This window comes from Vanessa atalanta, chromosome 12 (assembly GCF_905147765.1).
Source record: "Vanessa atalanta chromosome 12, ilVanAtal1.2, whole genome shotgun sequence".
Classification (NCBI taxonomy): domain Eukaryota; kingdom Metazoa; phylum Arthropoda; class Insecta; order Lepidoptera; family Nymphalidae; genus Vanessa; species Vanessa atalanta.
Window position 1 is genome coordinate 4,040,668 of NC_061882.1, and position 16,827 is coordinate 4,057,494.

The 16,827-nt window shown below is 31.7% G+C and overlaps 1 protein-coding gene across 2 annotated transcripts in view; it reads right to left on the minus strand.

The window, feature by feature from the left end:
• LOC125067783 (T-lymphocyte activation antigen CD86-like) overlaps window positions 1-16,827 on the minus strand; it is a 231,200-nt gene that overhangs the window by 117,298 nt on the left and 97,075 nt on the right. For both annotated transcript variants that reach the window (XM_047676546.1, XM_047676545.1), the window contains exon 3: window positions 6,909-7,093. In XM_047676546.1, coding sequence (XP_047532502.1) covers window positions 6,909-6,978 — 70 coding nt within the window. In that variant the 5' untranslated portion in view covers window positions 6,979-7,093. The remainder of the gene's footprint in view (window positions 1-6,908; window positions 7,094-16,827) is intronic.

Consider the following 16,827-nt stretch of genomic DNA (forward strand, 5'->3'; position numbering starts at 1 on the left):
GCGCACTTTATTGCGTACCGGCATCTAAAGGCTTTTAATGGCTAGGGTTACGGTAGGCCGTGCCTAATGACGTGTGAACGGGGACGAGGCACGTGTTGTAGATACCTTTAAGTATATTATGTTACGTTAAGTTACAACTTATTAAGTTATGATTTTCCTAAAAAAGGGTGAATATTCAAGACTTACATATAATGTGTTGAATTGGAAGGTGGTTATCTAATAAAAATAAAAAGGTTTTGTTTAAGCTTTTATATGTTGTTTATTGATATATTTATTTATGTATAATTGAGACAATAATATGATAAAAGTCATTTAAAATATATATAAATAATTTATGACTTAATAATAAGAATATAAAATAATGTGTATGCCATGGAATTGACCGAAAGCTTAAAAAAATCACGTTCGTCACACTCGAGGTACACGCGGGCTTCAGCGGAGGGCCACTCGACGCTAATAGAACCTTTGATGTCCTCCCAAGGGACGTCGAATCCTACCCCTTTTGTTTTTATCTCTTTTAGGCAACTTTCATGTTACACAATTCTGGAAATAATTCTTATTCTTACGTTAAAAGATTTTTCTTTTAAAATAACAGTCGAATTGCGACAATTTAGCAGTACTTACAATGTATGAGAGAGAGAATGTATTGTTTTTTAGATTTATTTTATTTTTAACTCACATCAAATATTGAGGACGTACTTCATTCGTCTGGCTGTTTATTTTTAACCGACTATAGTGAAGTAAAAAAGAAGTTATTACTATGACCAATGTGTATGTACTTATGTTCAACTGTTTCCTCATAAGTTCTAAACTACTTGTCATAAATTGATAAATGTGGTATCGTGGGAAGCGTTTTGATTTAATTAAACTTAATCTCACGTCACGTGACGTGATGTTACATTGAATTGAATTAAATATGGCACCTTCTGTGATATCTAATGGAGAGGATATAAAATCGTTAACTAAAATTAACACATTTAATATAATACAATAATTTGTTCAAGTAATTTTTCATTTGATTTAGTATAACTCTAATGTGGTCCAATTTCAGTGTTTTCAGAATAAGAAATTATTAAGTTTTTATTTAATGTGTTAGTTTATTGAGTAAATTAGGTTAGAAGTCGAAGAGAAGTTTAATATCTGTCAATAATGATAGATTTAGGGTGTGTAATTATACATGTCAACTGTCAATGCCAGATTTTCAATCGTTGATGCTCTCTGCATCTTTTGCCATTTTGGCTTGACCTATTAAAATATGATATTGTAGCTTGGTAGTTAATTATTTGACAGATGCTTTCAAACATGTAATAAAAAACACAAAATGAGTGTGTCTTATTCATATGTACATGTTACGGAGCTATTTTTATTACAATTGATAAAAACTGATAATAAAAAATACATATTTAAGACGCCTGAATGTAGAATGAACTAATTATTACAGAATAACTATTACAGTATGTTAAGCCAATTAAAGTTTTTTTTTTCTATCTTTGCGTGCACTAAGTAGAAAAAATAAAGATGACATATGACAGTTGGGAATAGTTTTTATGGCTACATAACAAAATTCTTTATCAATGTCGAAATGCTAGGCAAACAAGGTACATAGGCACTTGATAGATAGTTGTATATAGTTGTATAAAATTATCAATGTAATTAATTATTGTGACTTAATATTATAAAAATTATATTGATAATTTTATACAACTATCTATCACACTCATATGTCATAAATATTTATAGCATTTCTATTTATCAAATTTATCGAAAATAAAAAGAAAAATTCTTCAGAACGTTTTAGGCAATACGGCGTAAAAATCTCGACTCACCAAAACTCAATCAAATGGAAGGGTTTGATGAGCACTCTTCAAAAGATATATAATTATAAAGTACATATATATTCGTAGGAAAATATATATTCGAATGCTACAGTCATGTTGAAGTAAAATATTTGAATCTTTAAACGTATTGGAGAGGCAATTCGAACGACGACTGATGTAAATAAAATGAATTTATTATTGAATAAATAATAGCGTGAGATCTCATATGCGGAATAAATCATCTAATTTGTTTTTCCAATAAGAGTCTTACTTATATTAATTAAGTGTATTTGTTTTTGTTGGTCTGCTATACTTTTATAGTATATGTTTTTCAACCGCTCGTTTTCCTTTTTATATCTAGACACGTTTGAAAGCGACACTCTAAATCATAAATCAAATGTCATAGTTAGGTGATTTAATTCAAATGTTCCTAAAAAAAATGTGGAAATATCAAAGCTCTTAGCATATCTTATAAATAGTTCGTAATAGTAAAATGAGATACGTCTGGGTATTTCTGAATCATAAAATATTAAGATATCATTATGCTATATATATATATTTATATGCTATATTTCAGTTAGAAGGTCGAGTGTACCAGTTTAACAACATAAACTCACAACAGTATATCTTAATACCTGTATCTAGCACATTGCCCATATAAGAATTATTATGTACCGATCATATTATACTTGGTGGTAAGGATTTTTGCAAGCCTGTCTAGGTAGTTGCGACCAACTCACCGCCAAACAACAGTACTATATTTGTATTCCGGTTTGAAGAGTAAAAAAAAAAGTAAAGAAAGTAAAGAAGTAATTCAGTGTAACTACATGCACACTGGACATAACATCTTAGTTCCCAAGGCTGGCGGCGCATTATCGATATATATATATATAATTATGGGCCTAACTGTACTGTAAACATCATTTACGTAAAATATATATGACTCTTGCCCTTAAAAAGAATAAAGAAAAAATAATTACCAACCTCAAGATTTATCAACAAATTTTAAGGCAATACATGTAAAATTTGCATAAGTTAAATTAAAGCAGGATCACAAGTTGCGATAAAAAGAAAAACTCCTTACAAGAGCGGTATATTAAATCTTTATTGATTGCGGTTTCCAAAATCGGATTGTCCGAGTTAGTTGTACAGTAAATAATTTTGTAGGCAAAAAGCTAATCCTGGCCCTTTCCCCGACTCGACCTTTCTTGTTTATTTCGGTACTCGAGTTACGAGAAATAAGGTTCTTGTGGGAAATAAAACAGATATTCTTAAGATTTTTTGTTTTACTTTCGGGAAAATTGTTTATTGTGTTATGTGAGTGTATTAGTAACGTTACTTATGTAAATTTAACAACTGTATTCATTTATGCTGAGTTATCTACTATGTAAGATAATTCTGTAATGTTAAATGTCCACGCTGACTTGCTTCATAGTGCCTTAATGCGGTATTTCACAAACTGTAGGAATTCGTTTAATTAAAGCTTTACATTCACCAGACAGTTTGCAAGTATAAATATCTATGCCAACAATTTGTTTGTATTGTAAAGTAAATTAAATGGTGATAAGGTCTAGTTTCGACCGGCATTCCTATATATGTATTTTCTAGTTTCAATGATGACTAGCAAATTCGACTGGAGTTATTGCAAGCCCTTGTTGCGAATACTTTTGCTGAGAGTTGTACATCACGATACCATATCATGGAGGTAATTAAGGTGATTATGCCAACTAATTGATGTTCCATACTATAAAAATCATTTGTTGAAGACACGGGATGGCTCTATTCTAATGAAAATCATATAATTTTCCACTGCTGAAAGTACCAAACGAAAGTAAAGAATTGTTCACGTCAAAAAGTCTATGTACTGTGTTTAGGGTTAATACACACAAATTCGAGACTAAATTGAATTCGACATGCGCCTAATTGTTAACATGCATACATCAAAATAACCTTCTCAAATGAAATTGAACAATATTCATGCAACTCTATACAGCCGACTCAGTGTTTAAACGCAAATCCAATCTCATACTCAATAAGCTTACAAATCGCAAAGACCACATATGCACATATGAATAAACATTTGTTCAACGTTAACCCTTCAAGAGAGCCGCATGATGTCATGTCAATATATTTCGCTGTCTCAGCACTCCCTCGATGCCTGATTCGTTCCAATCGATTTCAACTGAATACTCGAAGCTCGCTCGCGTGTGTAAGATTTCGGAAACGTTATAGTATTAAGAAAGAAGCGTTTTTATCTGGATTAAAAACCGTAAAGGCTTGCTGAATGTATTGCTCGTGTTTATTCAATAAGAAAATGTAAAGAGATTTAATTCAAAGTAAACAGAAAACCGACCGAGTGTTAAGAATAAAAATGTGAATTATAGCGACACAAATTCCGTATCATAATTAATAAAATCGCTCATACGGAACACCACGAACACCAATAATTCACCAGTTCCATTACTATAAGAACTCATTTCCTTAGAGGGTGTTTCGGAAATGCGAGAAATGACGTATCAATCTTCATATTTCTATGAAATTAAATATGTGATATATGGGATGCTAAGCTGTCAGTTAAAATTGATACTTGATATGCGATCATAAAATATTGAAAACCTAGTTACGGGTATTCCTGATTTTATTCGTATATCTTTAATATAATATTATAATTACTGTACTTACTGTCACATATCACTAGGACATTGTATTCTGCGTCGTATTACAAGTTAAATATAAAAATAAAAAATACTTACGTTTATATAACATACTCATTTTTTGTTTATCATCATCATTCACATAATTCGTGAAACCTACGCTCATTTCATTTATTTCTTATGATATGTATTATATAACACATAATATTATAAACGAGTTCCTGTGCTAGTGACTTAATTGAGGTTGTTGTTGAATTTAAACAGTACAGGATACAGTTTCAACTATTACGTAGAAAACCTTTCCGGGATACAAACTACGAGTACATCGTGACATATTTTATGAAAATCAAACTATTATTTTCGCCTGTCATACCGATACTACATTAATAGTTCGTAAAATGTTCAATAGCTGAGTAATTTATAAGGGTATGTAGAGATCATGCTGATATACTTCGGGTTGGTACATAAATGTGGTTGACATTTTTAGACACAAGTACGCTTTACCTCCAAAAATAAAAGAATTTGTAAACTTGGATTTAAATCTCCGATCAGTGGTTAGCAACTACCTATTCTATCAACTATACTTTTATTCGTTGAATGATTATGAAAAAAATCTCCTTAAGCTCAATCAATATAACCTTATACATATTCGATTATGTTCTTCTTGGAAAAAATAATTTAAATATTTATTTAGATATATTTTTTATTTTGTCCTGAATTCACCAAAAAAGTATACACTCTAAATAAATTTCTTTTGGCAGAATATATAGTGACATTTGTGTGAGAAATGAGTACGAGAAATATTTTTACTCTTTTCCGTATGACACGAAGCTATGATTCACTCCGATCCCACTAAGACCAGACATTTGACTCAGTCACATTATATCCATCTGTGATTCGCCCTTCATATGATGCTGAGTACACACCACTATGTCACCATCCCGCTATTATATTTACATAAGTAATGCTCTCTCCACACGTTCAAGTGTTCTTTATGTTATTCTTCATAGATATAGAAACTTACTTTAGATTTAGAATTAAAGAATATTCCATTACAATCAATGCACTTTCAATCTAACATAAGTTATCATTAAATTTTAACCTTACACAGGAACCTAATTTACTTAATACTAAGCTGCTAAATTAAATATCACCTTATGTACACTATTTTTGATATTCATAATACGATTTTGTATTTGACTTAGAGACTCGATAGGTAGGGTTTTGTGCAAGCTCGTCTGAGAAGATACCACCCACTCATACCAAACAGCCATACTTAGTACAGGTACAAGGGACATAAAATCTTAGTTCCCAAGATTAGTGGCACATTAGCCCTGTAAAGAAAAAATGTATACAGTTCCAATTTTTATGGGCGGTAGTGACCACTTACCATCAGGTGGCCTATTCGTTCGTCCGCCTAGCTGTATAATAAAAAAGGGACTACGTAAAGACACGAAATATTTTGACAAAATTGTTTCATGTTAATATTACAACGTAATCACGTTGCCTTTCTCCGCTGGAGTCCGTTATAAAGAATTGAACACAATAAAGCGCTGTGTGTAAGCGACATTATATATTAAATCTGTAGCGAGTAACTTTTGTTAGATGGTGCTTCAGATACTCTCGTAGGTATCTCACATCTCCGTTCCTGCGGGCTTTAGAGGGAATATTTAAACGTGATTCAGAATGAGGAATTGTTCGTAGTGAAATGTATTATGTATGTTACTTTAAATGAATGTAGGTTTTTATTCTAAGGAGCTATTTTCTTACAACCCTTCGTGTGCGGAGCTCCTTTTCGATAGCAATGATATATTGCATTTACCGTCTCTTTACATTTATACTGAATGTATTACACCCCTGAGTCCAATTATTTGATACGGTAGATCAACTCTTTGCAATTGTGGCGAAAAGTCGAAAAGTTTCTCTTGGATTTAAATATTCGTACTGAAAATGAAGCAATAAAATAACAACTAATCAATAAAATCAGCAAGCAACTATCATTTTAAATATATAACAGACCGTTAATGAATCAAACGTTAATATATATTTATTAATACAATCAGGGTCTTGTGATTTTTTTGGAATAGTTATTTAATAGGACGATAATATGAAACTGAATTCGTGAATGAGTTGAGTAAGTGGAATTTGAATTTTTCTTATGCTTAATTTGTTAATAATTTGTCTCGTGCAAGGCTCTGAAAATACACGTGTCCGATGTAGTACTTTTACGTAGCCACCAAACCGCATTGGAATAGCGATGTGAAATAAACTACTTTCTCACAGAATATATTACTATAATATTATCGGAATATACTTTGTTTGAGTTAAAAGTTGGATACACTAAAAAACATTTTTTTCTAGATATGTCTTTGTGTTGAACTTTTATATAAAATGCTAAATAGAGAATAGTGTATTTTATGCTTTAAACTAAACTTACCTCCAGGCATCGAAGCGGTGGTTACATAAAAGCAGTGTAGAAACAACGATAGAAGCATTTTAGTAGTCATTTTACCGCTCAATCGTACTCTCTCATCCCGTGCCTCCTCTCGACCATATTCTAGGTTTTATCATTGTCAACCGCAACTAGGACTGGCTCACATCTCTGATTGTGATGTATTTTATCTGAAACAAAAGTCATTTATAAGAATATAATACTTGATAAATTTGGCATGTAAAACCGAAATTGCGACATTATTTATTGGTTACTATACACACGTTGGTTCAAAAAGTTTCCTTTATTTTTATGTTATATAGAATGGTAGATGACTAAAGTGTTGTTAGCCAAGATTTCGCTTAATGTATATAGACTATGCAAAAATAATATATTGAAATATATAATAAATCTTACGTTAATTAATTCAAATAAAATATTCCAAATGGTAACTCAATAAAAAATATTTGTTATCAAATGCACTTCGAACAAACAAGAAAATAAAACGTCAGAGGTCTTATGTTCTCTGCTTTCATCCAGAGAATAGAAAAGATCTAGTAATAAAGTTTTAATTCTATAACCGCTTAAACAGAATCTCAATAACCCGGCGCGCTGTTCTGCGGCTTAAGAGTAAATACATTATAAGCCACGGGGGAAAATTAGTGGCTATCCAACTTCGTGAGCGCGAAACTTCAGCAGACTTATTTCAGTCTTTTTTGCATTATAAAGTGAACAAAGTTGTAGTCAGCTACAATGCACTTAAAGTTTTGAATATAGGACAAGAAAAAGTGAAGTTCACTTTACTTATGATTTGTTTTGATGTTTCGAAAATACGAAAATGACGTAAATTTAAGCGATGATGAAAACCAAATCATATATATTGTATGTTGTATGTATAATGTAAAAATTTACTTTAATTTCTTCTGAACGACGCATATATTCGTCTCTTATTCCAATTTATATCCCCTGGTTGAAAAACTTGGAGTCATATAGTTCACAAAACATTAGAAACATATTACACGCCATTTTATTGGCTCTATTGGTAACAGGTTCTGTTGGAGAGCTGGTTGATTTTTCGTCGAGAGGATCGGAATTGCGATTCAACGAGAAAAGCTTCTAGCATTCTATCCACCATTCTACGAGGTCATGCTTTGCACAGTAGCTATTTTTAATTTTGACACATACATATTCCTTAATTTACAAAATGGAATATGTAGGGTCAGATTTTATTTCTATTGCAAATTTATGGTAAACTTTAAATCAATGGATATTTGTGTACCTTTTTTGGAATCAAAACGATCATATTATATTTTGCTGTGGAATATTTCTTAAATAATTTACTATAAAAAAGACCAATTCAAGAAAGATATTTTTTAAGTTATTATTATACAATTTACAAACGCGAAGTCACTGGTCATCGTTAGTAAATATACTCCGCGACTTTTACATCTAAGGATTTTCCGCTGCAAAACTGCTGTTTGAAAAGTATTTCATCGGATAGTGTACGTCGAAGCTCGAAAGTATTACATGCAACAATAGTTTGCTATCTCCGTCGATTTTTAAAAGCCCCGAACCATTTTATTAAAAGGTTACATTCAGAACGAAAATATTTTACCGCTTTTACAAAACATTATGAAATTCCATTATATTGGGAGGTCGTTCGGCGCTACTCCTCAAAATATCATTTCAACACCACAGCTTATTGAGTGCCGCGTCACAGAATTTAATACATTTAGTGTATTTTCCATGGCGGATTAATATCGGAGTGTGCCAAATACGTCGTTCGAAGTGGGTCAACGGATTTACAGTCGACCTCTGGTATTTGGAGTTCCAGAAACGCTAATCTTAAGATTGGCAATACGTTACGAATTGTTTTTGTCACTAATAATATTGGAATCGTTTGATTTACATTTCCTTTTACTCATAAAATCATTGAGATTTTATAGTATATCATGTATTCATACAACATTTTTATAAGTTACAATTGTTTTAATCATTTATGACATACATCTTTAAGTGATAGACTCGAAAGATTCGCGATTTTATATGCTATGCGGAGAACACTGCCGAGAAGGTTTGAATCGAGATAAGTTTTTCCCTGGGTGAGGACTACTCTCTCAGTGAGGGCGGTCAAGTACGAGACGGGTTTCACCCTAGCCTCAAGAAGAGTTTTGCTGAATGCACGCAGAACACCGCACAGGAAGGACCCAGGATTCCTTATGTCTACATTGATTCTATACTTGCTGTTCCAAATACGGTGACGTGTAGTAGGACAAAATCCCATATACTGCGGATTCCTTATAGTGAGCCAGGTATCTTTCGAAGGCCTGTGCATAATAAAAAAGATAGACGAGGTTAATCTGAATATGCACATTTATATGTCATATAATTCTTCAAAAAAATAAGACCATAACAATACAAATAACCAACTCTATTAAATACATCGTAAAACAATAATCTGAAGATTCGCACGTACAAAATAGAACATTACCTGCCCATAACATTATCGATGCTATAAAAATCGTCATTCCTCTGAACTCGAATAGCAAATGCTCGCAATTTGCTTTATTGCAGTAGGCATATCGTTGCCAGAGAAGTGAGACCTTTCGGATCCTTTCGATCACACCAGATTGCACCATCTGTCTTAGTTAAATGAAAGGCAGGGAAGCTCAGCCTTTTTTGGTCGAGGCGAACTCCGTGGCAGGTCGCAAGGTCTCTTTCCGCAATATTTTTTTGCTTTCCAAATTCGTTTCACGATACCTTTATTTGTCAAACGTGCCCTCCTGGGAGATTCCGAATACACAGTCACTATTGTACCCGATAAAGATGAAGTAGCTACAGAATTTTAACAGAAATTCAGCAGATGTTCATTCTGACGCTCCTTCATTTAATTTGAAAGATCACAACGAAGATACAGTAGATTAGATTCTCGTTGAAAAAGAATTTGGTTCTCCAGAGATAAATTAATGAAATTAATTACTTTCCCTTGAGAAATGCCGCGACCTATTTACTTTGCTGATAAAACGACCTTTGGTCTCTAATTTACTTGTAATCGGATTGTGGTATATTCCTATTTGTTACAAGATACAAATATGATTACTCTGAGATATTATGTTTAATAAAATATTAAATAAATACTTTAAGTATTATTTCTTGTTTCAGGAAATAGCCATTATATATATGTACATACATATATATCAACTTAGTATTTTAAGTGTTAAACTGTAAATATAGTATAATACATAACACCGAATTCAAATGGAACTTTATTTAAGGACGTTAAGGTCAAATGTACAAAAGATCAAACCCTTTCTGTAAAAGACCAAATGTTAATTAAGTCAAATTTTCTAATTAAGATAATTTTAACAGTGGACAAGAATGTAATCAAGTTCCATAGACCAAGAGTAGTAATTGAAAACTAAAGTTTGTGCCGTAATTGGGTTAGAGATAGGACTTTCCTTAATCACCCAATGGATCTTTCGTGCGATAAGTCCTTATCTGGCTAAAATTTAACTAGACTAGTGGCAATTAGACGCAGGCGTTGTGTTGCGAAGGGATTCTCACAGATTAATTGCATTTCAAACAGTTAGTTTGTGAGTATTGGTGGTCAAAGCCGATTGGATAGAGGTATTTACGTATATAAAACTACTATTATTATCATAATGGATGATCTGTATGTGTGCAGGTTATTTAAAATAATCGTCAAGATAAAGAGCAAATCCAAAATATTTACACATTTGACGAAAGTCACTAAAACAAAATAAATACGTGTCTTTTTCTAAATTAAATAAACTACTTCATCCGAAATAAATAACATAATTCGGTTAATCCTTTGATACATGAGAAAACACAATGTGTTTAATGTATGTCGTAAAAAATGAAGGCAGCTATTAATACTGTATGGAAAAAAATCGATTGAGTAAGTTTAATTAAATAAGTTTTACATAACGACATGGAAAGCGTACAAAACAAAGGGTACCGAAATGTAATTACACTTAAACTATTAACAAAAATAGTTTACGAAACCTTCTATAGTTGACTTCACAAGTAATTAACCGACGGAAAAACAAAATGATTTATATAATTATACGAGCAATGGAATAAACCAAGAAATAAAACGTCACATAAAAAAACAGCCACGTCAAATTTCAAAATTATTAATCCAAGTTAAAATACGTCATAATGACGATAATATAAAACTTTTCGCATCATTGTTATAACAGTGTGTTTATTCTCTCTGCTAAATAGGTAAGTGTTTCATTGTAAAGTGTAGAGCTAAACAAGCCGAGTGGCGTCAAGTTAAGTCGTCGGGAAATGCTTTACTGCCTCTTAATCATGCAAGCTCTTCACGACTTGGTACTGCACTTTGTTCTGTTTATATTTAACTTCAACTTTTAAAACTCCTATTTTATACGCGTTAATTGAAATGCGGTCTTTTTATTTAACTACGTCAATAACAGGTTTTGTATTTTTTATAATATCATAATCTATAAGTAATATCTTATTTTATAGTTTATTAAGTTTATCAGAGAAAACTTGAATATAATTATAATATAAAAATAACTGGTTGATATAATATAATTTCGATTTCAAGAACAAATTATCTTTAATACGTAATTTCAAACACATCTAGTGGTAAGTGGTAGTGGGGTGGTGGTGGTGGTGGTATTAGGAATCAATGGTTTTTTTTTATCATTCTATTTACAATTCTACTAGAAGATAAATGAAATGGAATATTTAATGAAAATTTCAAACATCGCAGTGATAAAATAATTGGTAATAATTGGTATCCTTAAGTAGAAAGCTTGTAGCTTATTTTAACTAACGGTGCTTCTATAATTATTAGTTGCTTTTTAAAAATTACACATGTAGCATAATTCTACTCATCATATGCTGGTTTCCTCGAGATGAAATTCCTCATCACTCTAGCTTTTAAAAAATATAATGCTTCTAAAAATACAAACCGTTTTTGAACATAAAAAATTCTTGAAGTATGATTAATTAAAATAAAAACACCATGAAATCCCAATAAAACCTCCCTACGAGGATGTTCTAATTGAGTTCCGTTTTATGCAAAAATAAAAATACAAACATTTAACGACTACGGCGTTATTAAGATTTGATGGCCTGCGTTAATTTAATGACCCATGTACCGAATATTGATTAGTTACGGAGGGGTTCAACAGGGACGAACTCAAATGAATTTATATAGATATATATATATATGTTAAAATTGGTTATTCCGTTCACAATCTCCTTGCAATTGTATTGATATTTGTATTGTCTACATTAATATTTGTTCTGCCCCAAACAAAATTTACATAGATAAAAATTGTTAACAATTTAACCCATCGGTTACCTGTGAAATTACATAACTTGAATATCTATTTGTTTCTTCTATCTATTAGTTCTTGAGACCTATCAAGAGTAATATCCCTTTACAAACTGCGGGAGTATATAAACTCGAATGTGAGTGTGGTTTATCTTACATAGGCCAAACAAAGAGAAGTATCGGTACTAGGGTCAAGGAACATATAGGAGATGTCAAAAATAGGCGTTCTTCAAAGTCTGCAGTCTGTGAACATGCTCTGGATAAACCTAACCATTTTATTCGATTTGATAAACCACAGATCCTCGCTAGAGAACACAGATTCATTCCTAGAATGATACGCGAGGCTATTGAAATTCAAAAACATCCGAACTTCAATAGAGAAGATGGTTGGAGACTTTCTAACACTTGGGATCCACTTATTAAAAATTTAAAATCCCAAATCCAACAGACTGCAAGACCTAAAGATACAGTTAGTGCCTTCTGCGTGCAACCGGAACGCTACTCAAGATACCAATTAAGAAATCGTTGGCGGTAGTTGTAAATAATATTTCTTTTTAATTCGAACAGACAAATGTCACCTTAGTCTGCCCGTGACCACGAACACTGCAAAGTGCTCGAAACGTCGGGATATTAAAATAATTAATATACGCGATTAAATCCGTTAAAAACTAGTTTTATTTCAATATCTATTTGTTGTTGTAGATAACGATTTATTCATTGATAAATAGCATATTGGAATAGAAAATCAAAATTAATGTACTGTAAACGAAAAGTATCGTTATTTTTTGACGATGTTTCAGTATATCACTTTAATTTTCGCAATTCAAAAATAAATATTGTTTATATTCTGATACATAAAAAAATATACTTTTTAAGATGCGGCGTTATATAATCGTATTGTCAAGTGTAAGGTCTGTTAGACACGTTTTGGTAATTTTCCTATCGACATCAGTCATCAGCGCTGTCTTCGTACAACCTCTCAATCCTAACCGCCATTACAATCCGTTCCATTTGTACATAAAGTGTTCCCGCTATTAGATTGAAGAGTAATTAAATCGACTCCTAAGTGAATCGAACTACGGTTCGGATTAACTGATGCGTGAATATGTGATTTTAGTTAGGAACTAAAGATTGGACATGTGCTGTTTTTAGTTTTAATTGATTAATATTTTTTTATATACTCTGTGGGATAAAAGCAATTACGAATACAAATTAATTTAGGATTCATTCGAATGATTTCTGATCAAAGTTAGGATCAAAGTTATTTAAATAGGTTCTGGGAATATGGACTTTATGACATTTACATTTCCCACAGTGTAGAGTATATAGTTGATTTACGCATATCTTGTTTCCGACGACATTGAAAGGATTGTTTAGAATATCTTTACCTTATCGTATATTGGAATTAATGAGAATTATACTTATAATTTGTGTCTTCAGAAACTAAGTATGGAAGTATATGCGATATGCCTTTCTTACAGTTTTGTTATTATTCACCAACGCCTAACACATCAGCATCTATGAATAATAATAAAAGTTACTGACATCAGTCGAATTTGTTATCCCGTTAAAGCTACACTGTAGTCGGAAAATTTTCCAATGTTCCATTATGTTTCGATATCATTTTATCTTGGATTGTGTTTGCAAAATATTTGATATTTTAAGCAGTTTTTTATTTAAAATAGGAAGGTAGATAGTCAAATAATCCATCTGCTGTACCTACCTTAAAACTTCAACTCGTCATCAACTAGTAACCATAAAAGAATATTTTTTCATTCGGTCTTTGATTATAACTAACATTTATTATATTTTTATAGAAAGAAAATGTTGTAAGCGCCAAAAACATTTTATCAAAATAAAAGTAAAGCGTATGGGATTTATAAAAAATACCTAAAGCAGCCCTACATTATGTGTAAATATAATTAATTATCTAGTTTTTGTCTCAAAAACATATTCCATTACGGAATTAAATAAAAAAAAAAAACTTAAAATGTTAAACATAGCGATGCTTTGCCTGTTCGAATAATTTCACAATCACTGGTGACTATTCTAAATGGACGTGACGCGCGCTGCCTCTTACAGTGAAAATAATTTGATCGGTATAGAAATCCAAAAAATGTCATCACAATAGCATAGGCAAACAAATGCAAAACCTTTTAAAAACAGAAAACATAAAATTGTACACTTATTATAATTGCGGACGTACTAAGAGCCGTCTCGTGTTCATTAAACAGTGGAGTGCCTCAAGGCTCTTTAATGAGGCCGCTACTTCTCCCTCGTTATCTCATACGTAGCCCCCTTTGTCGGAACTGCTGTAGTTACTGTGTTTGTCCCGTTAGCCTCGCCTCACCTGAAGATATCGTTAGGAAGGAGGTACATAGTATTGTTTACGCCAATAGTGCTACTGAACAGTTTTAAACACAGTTTCGAAGTCGAGTGGGAAGTTTTGCGTTTCACGTACAGATCGTATCTAGTAATGTTTCTTGTTTGTTATTTAAAGTATAGTTAACTACGCTCCAACGTGTTGTCTTAATCATGTTGTGTTCGCTCGTACTATTTAGGGATTCCGTATGACAATTAGCATAATTATACCTATGAATAAATGTCATAGACGGTACGTATATGAGACATTATTTATATTTGAATTTTATTTTTATTACTTGATGAATTTGTTGTTAACTATGATTATTAAAATTAATAAAAGGATTCCACAAACTCATCTTCTAGTTTTAGTAGACGTCTTCGTATGGTTCGCAATATACGTATTCAAAATACAATCACATTATTATAATACCAGAACATTTAGCTTTGGAAATAATAATAGGCTGTTACAACAAAAAAAAATTATTTTACAATCTATCTTATTATAGGTATTGCAGACGAAATGTATATTTTTATTTTCAAAGATTAAAAACATCATCAAACATTTACGTCGGAATAAATCGAAAATGTGAAATTTCGAATGAATCACGAGCCACCGATTCCATTTCACACGTCCACCATCTCTTTCCGTTTCATTGACCGTTACAAAAAGCTTTATCCCTATTTTCATATTTCGATCAAATGCCCTACTGCTATATTCGATGCGATATAGATTAAAAATAACAAATACACGTATTACAACTTCCCACACATATTATAATATTATAATTATCTGATACATGCTTGACTATATAAAAGAGGGATTATTCATATAAGTAATGAAATGAAATATAATAACAATTTTATGAATTTGTACATGTTTGAATACAAGGTAGAGTTGTCATAGTCATAATTTACACGTTATAGTGATAAAACCTGTACTGTACTGACAGATTTTTGTCTAAGTAGGTCTTGCCTTTCAATTATAGCCGGAGTTAGGGAGGTTAGAGTTCCTCGGAAAGCACATAAAACCCATTTCGCAGCTGCTTTCTCTCTTGTAGTGTTGAAATGCAATCCCATCGTATAAAGAGAGTAAATAAATATATTATGTGCATTGATAAGGTCAATCGAAAGTACTTCAATTTTTTATCCCTTGTGAATACATGTGTTACAAATTGTGACTTTTTTTTTTTATAACTAGCTGTGCCCTCGACTTCGTGCACGTTGTTTGAACTTCAGTTATTTGGATATTGTAGCGTGATTTTATTTTTATTCTATATATAATTCTTAAATAAAAGTAGCCTAAGTTACTCCTTATTACATATCTGACTGACATAGCTATCTGACAGTGAAAGTTCCGTCGAAATTGGTTCAGCCGTTCCAGAGATTAGCCGGAATAAACAGACAGACAGACAGACAAAAATTGTAAAAAATGTTATTTTGGTATATGCACCGTGTATACATACATATGCATTTAGTAAAAATGTTTTTTTTTTTTATATTACAAACAGACACTTCAATTTTATTATATGTATAGATAATAGTTAAAAAAATGAATTTTTATGTCCAGTGACTTAAATCGCAGTAAATTACGCACATAAGCTCATAATTCTATAAAAACACGTTTTCAGTACAATATAACCGATATATCAGTAGTTTCTCTTTTCACGAGTATTGATCGGTAATCCCTACCGAGAAAGGTGCGAACACCAATCCATTCATAACTTGGCCATTCCTGGATAAAATTAGAAACAAATTTTATAGCATAATAATCATTTCCAAGTGAAATAACAACAAACATTAAAGAGATGTTTAGTAATAATACTTATCAACGTAAGTTTTCATCGTACTTTTATCCATGAGCTAAGAGGGTCTAGTGATAATATGAAACATTAGGATTAGATCGGAACAAAATCCTAAAAGTATGCACGTAACGACGATGTTTGTCACTATTGCTTATATATCGAGCGGGGAAAGGAATCTAATGTCAATAATTTATTATTTTCGTTCCTTTCAAGCGACACCATTAGTACGTTGAGTGCTTGTTCTCGAATTTTCCATTTTGGGGATATTCGAAAAACGAGGCTTTCACCTTTGATAATAATTCTTAAATAATGGGCTGTTTTCGTTGGTTTACTGAGCATTCTTTATTAAAATTATCTAAAATCTATTATGTAAGTTAATGCTTTTCTTGTTAAACTTAATAACATTAGGTGAAACTGATCTATATCA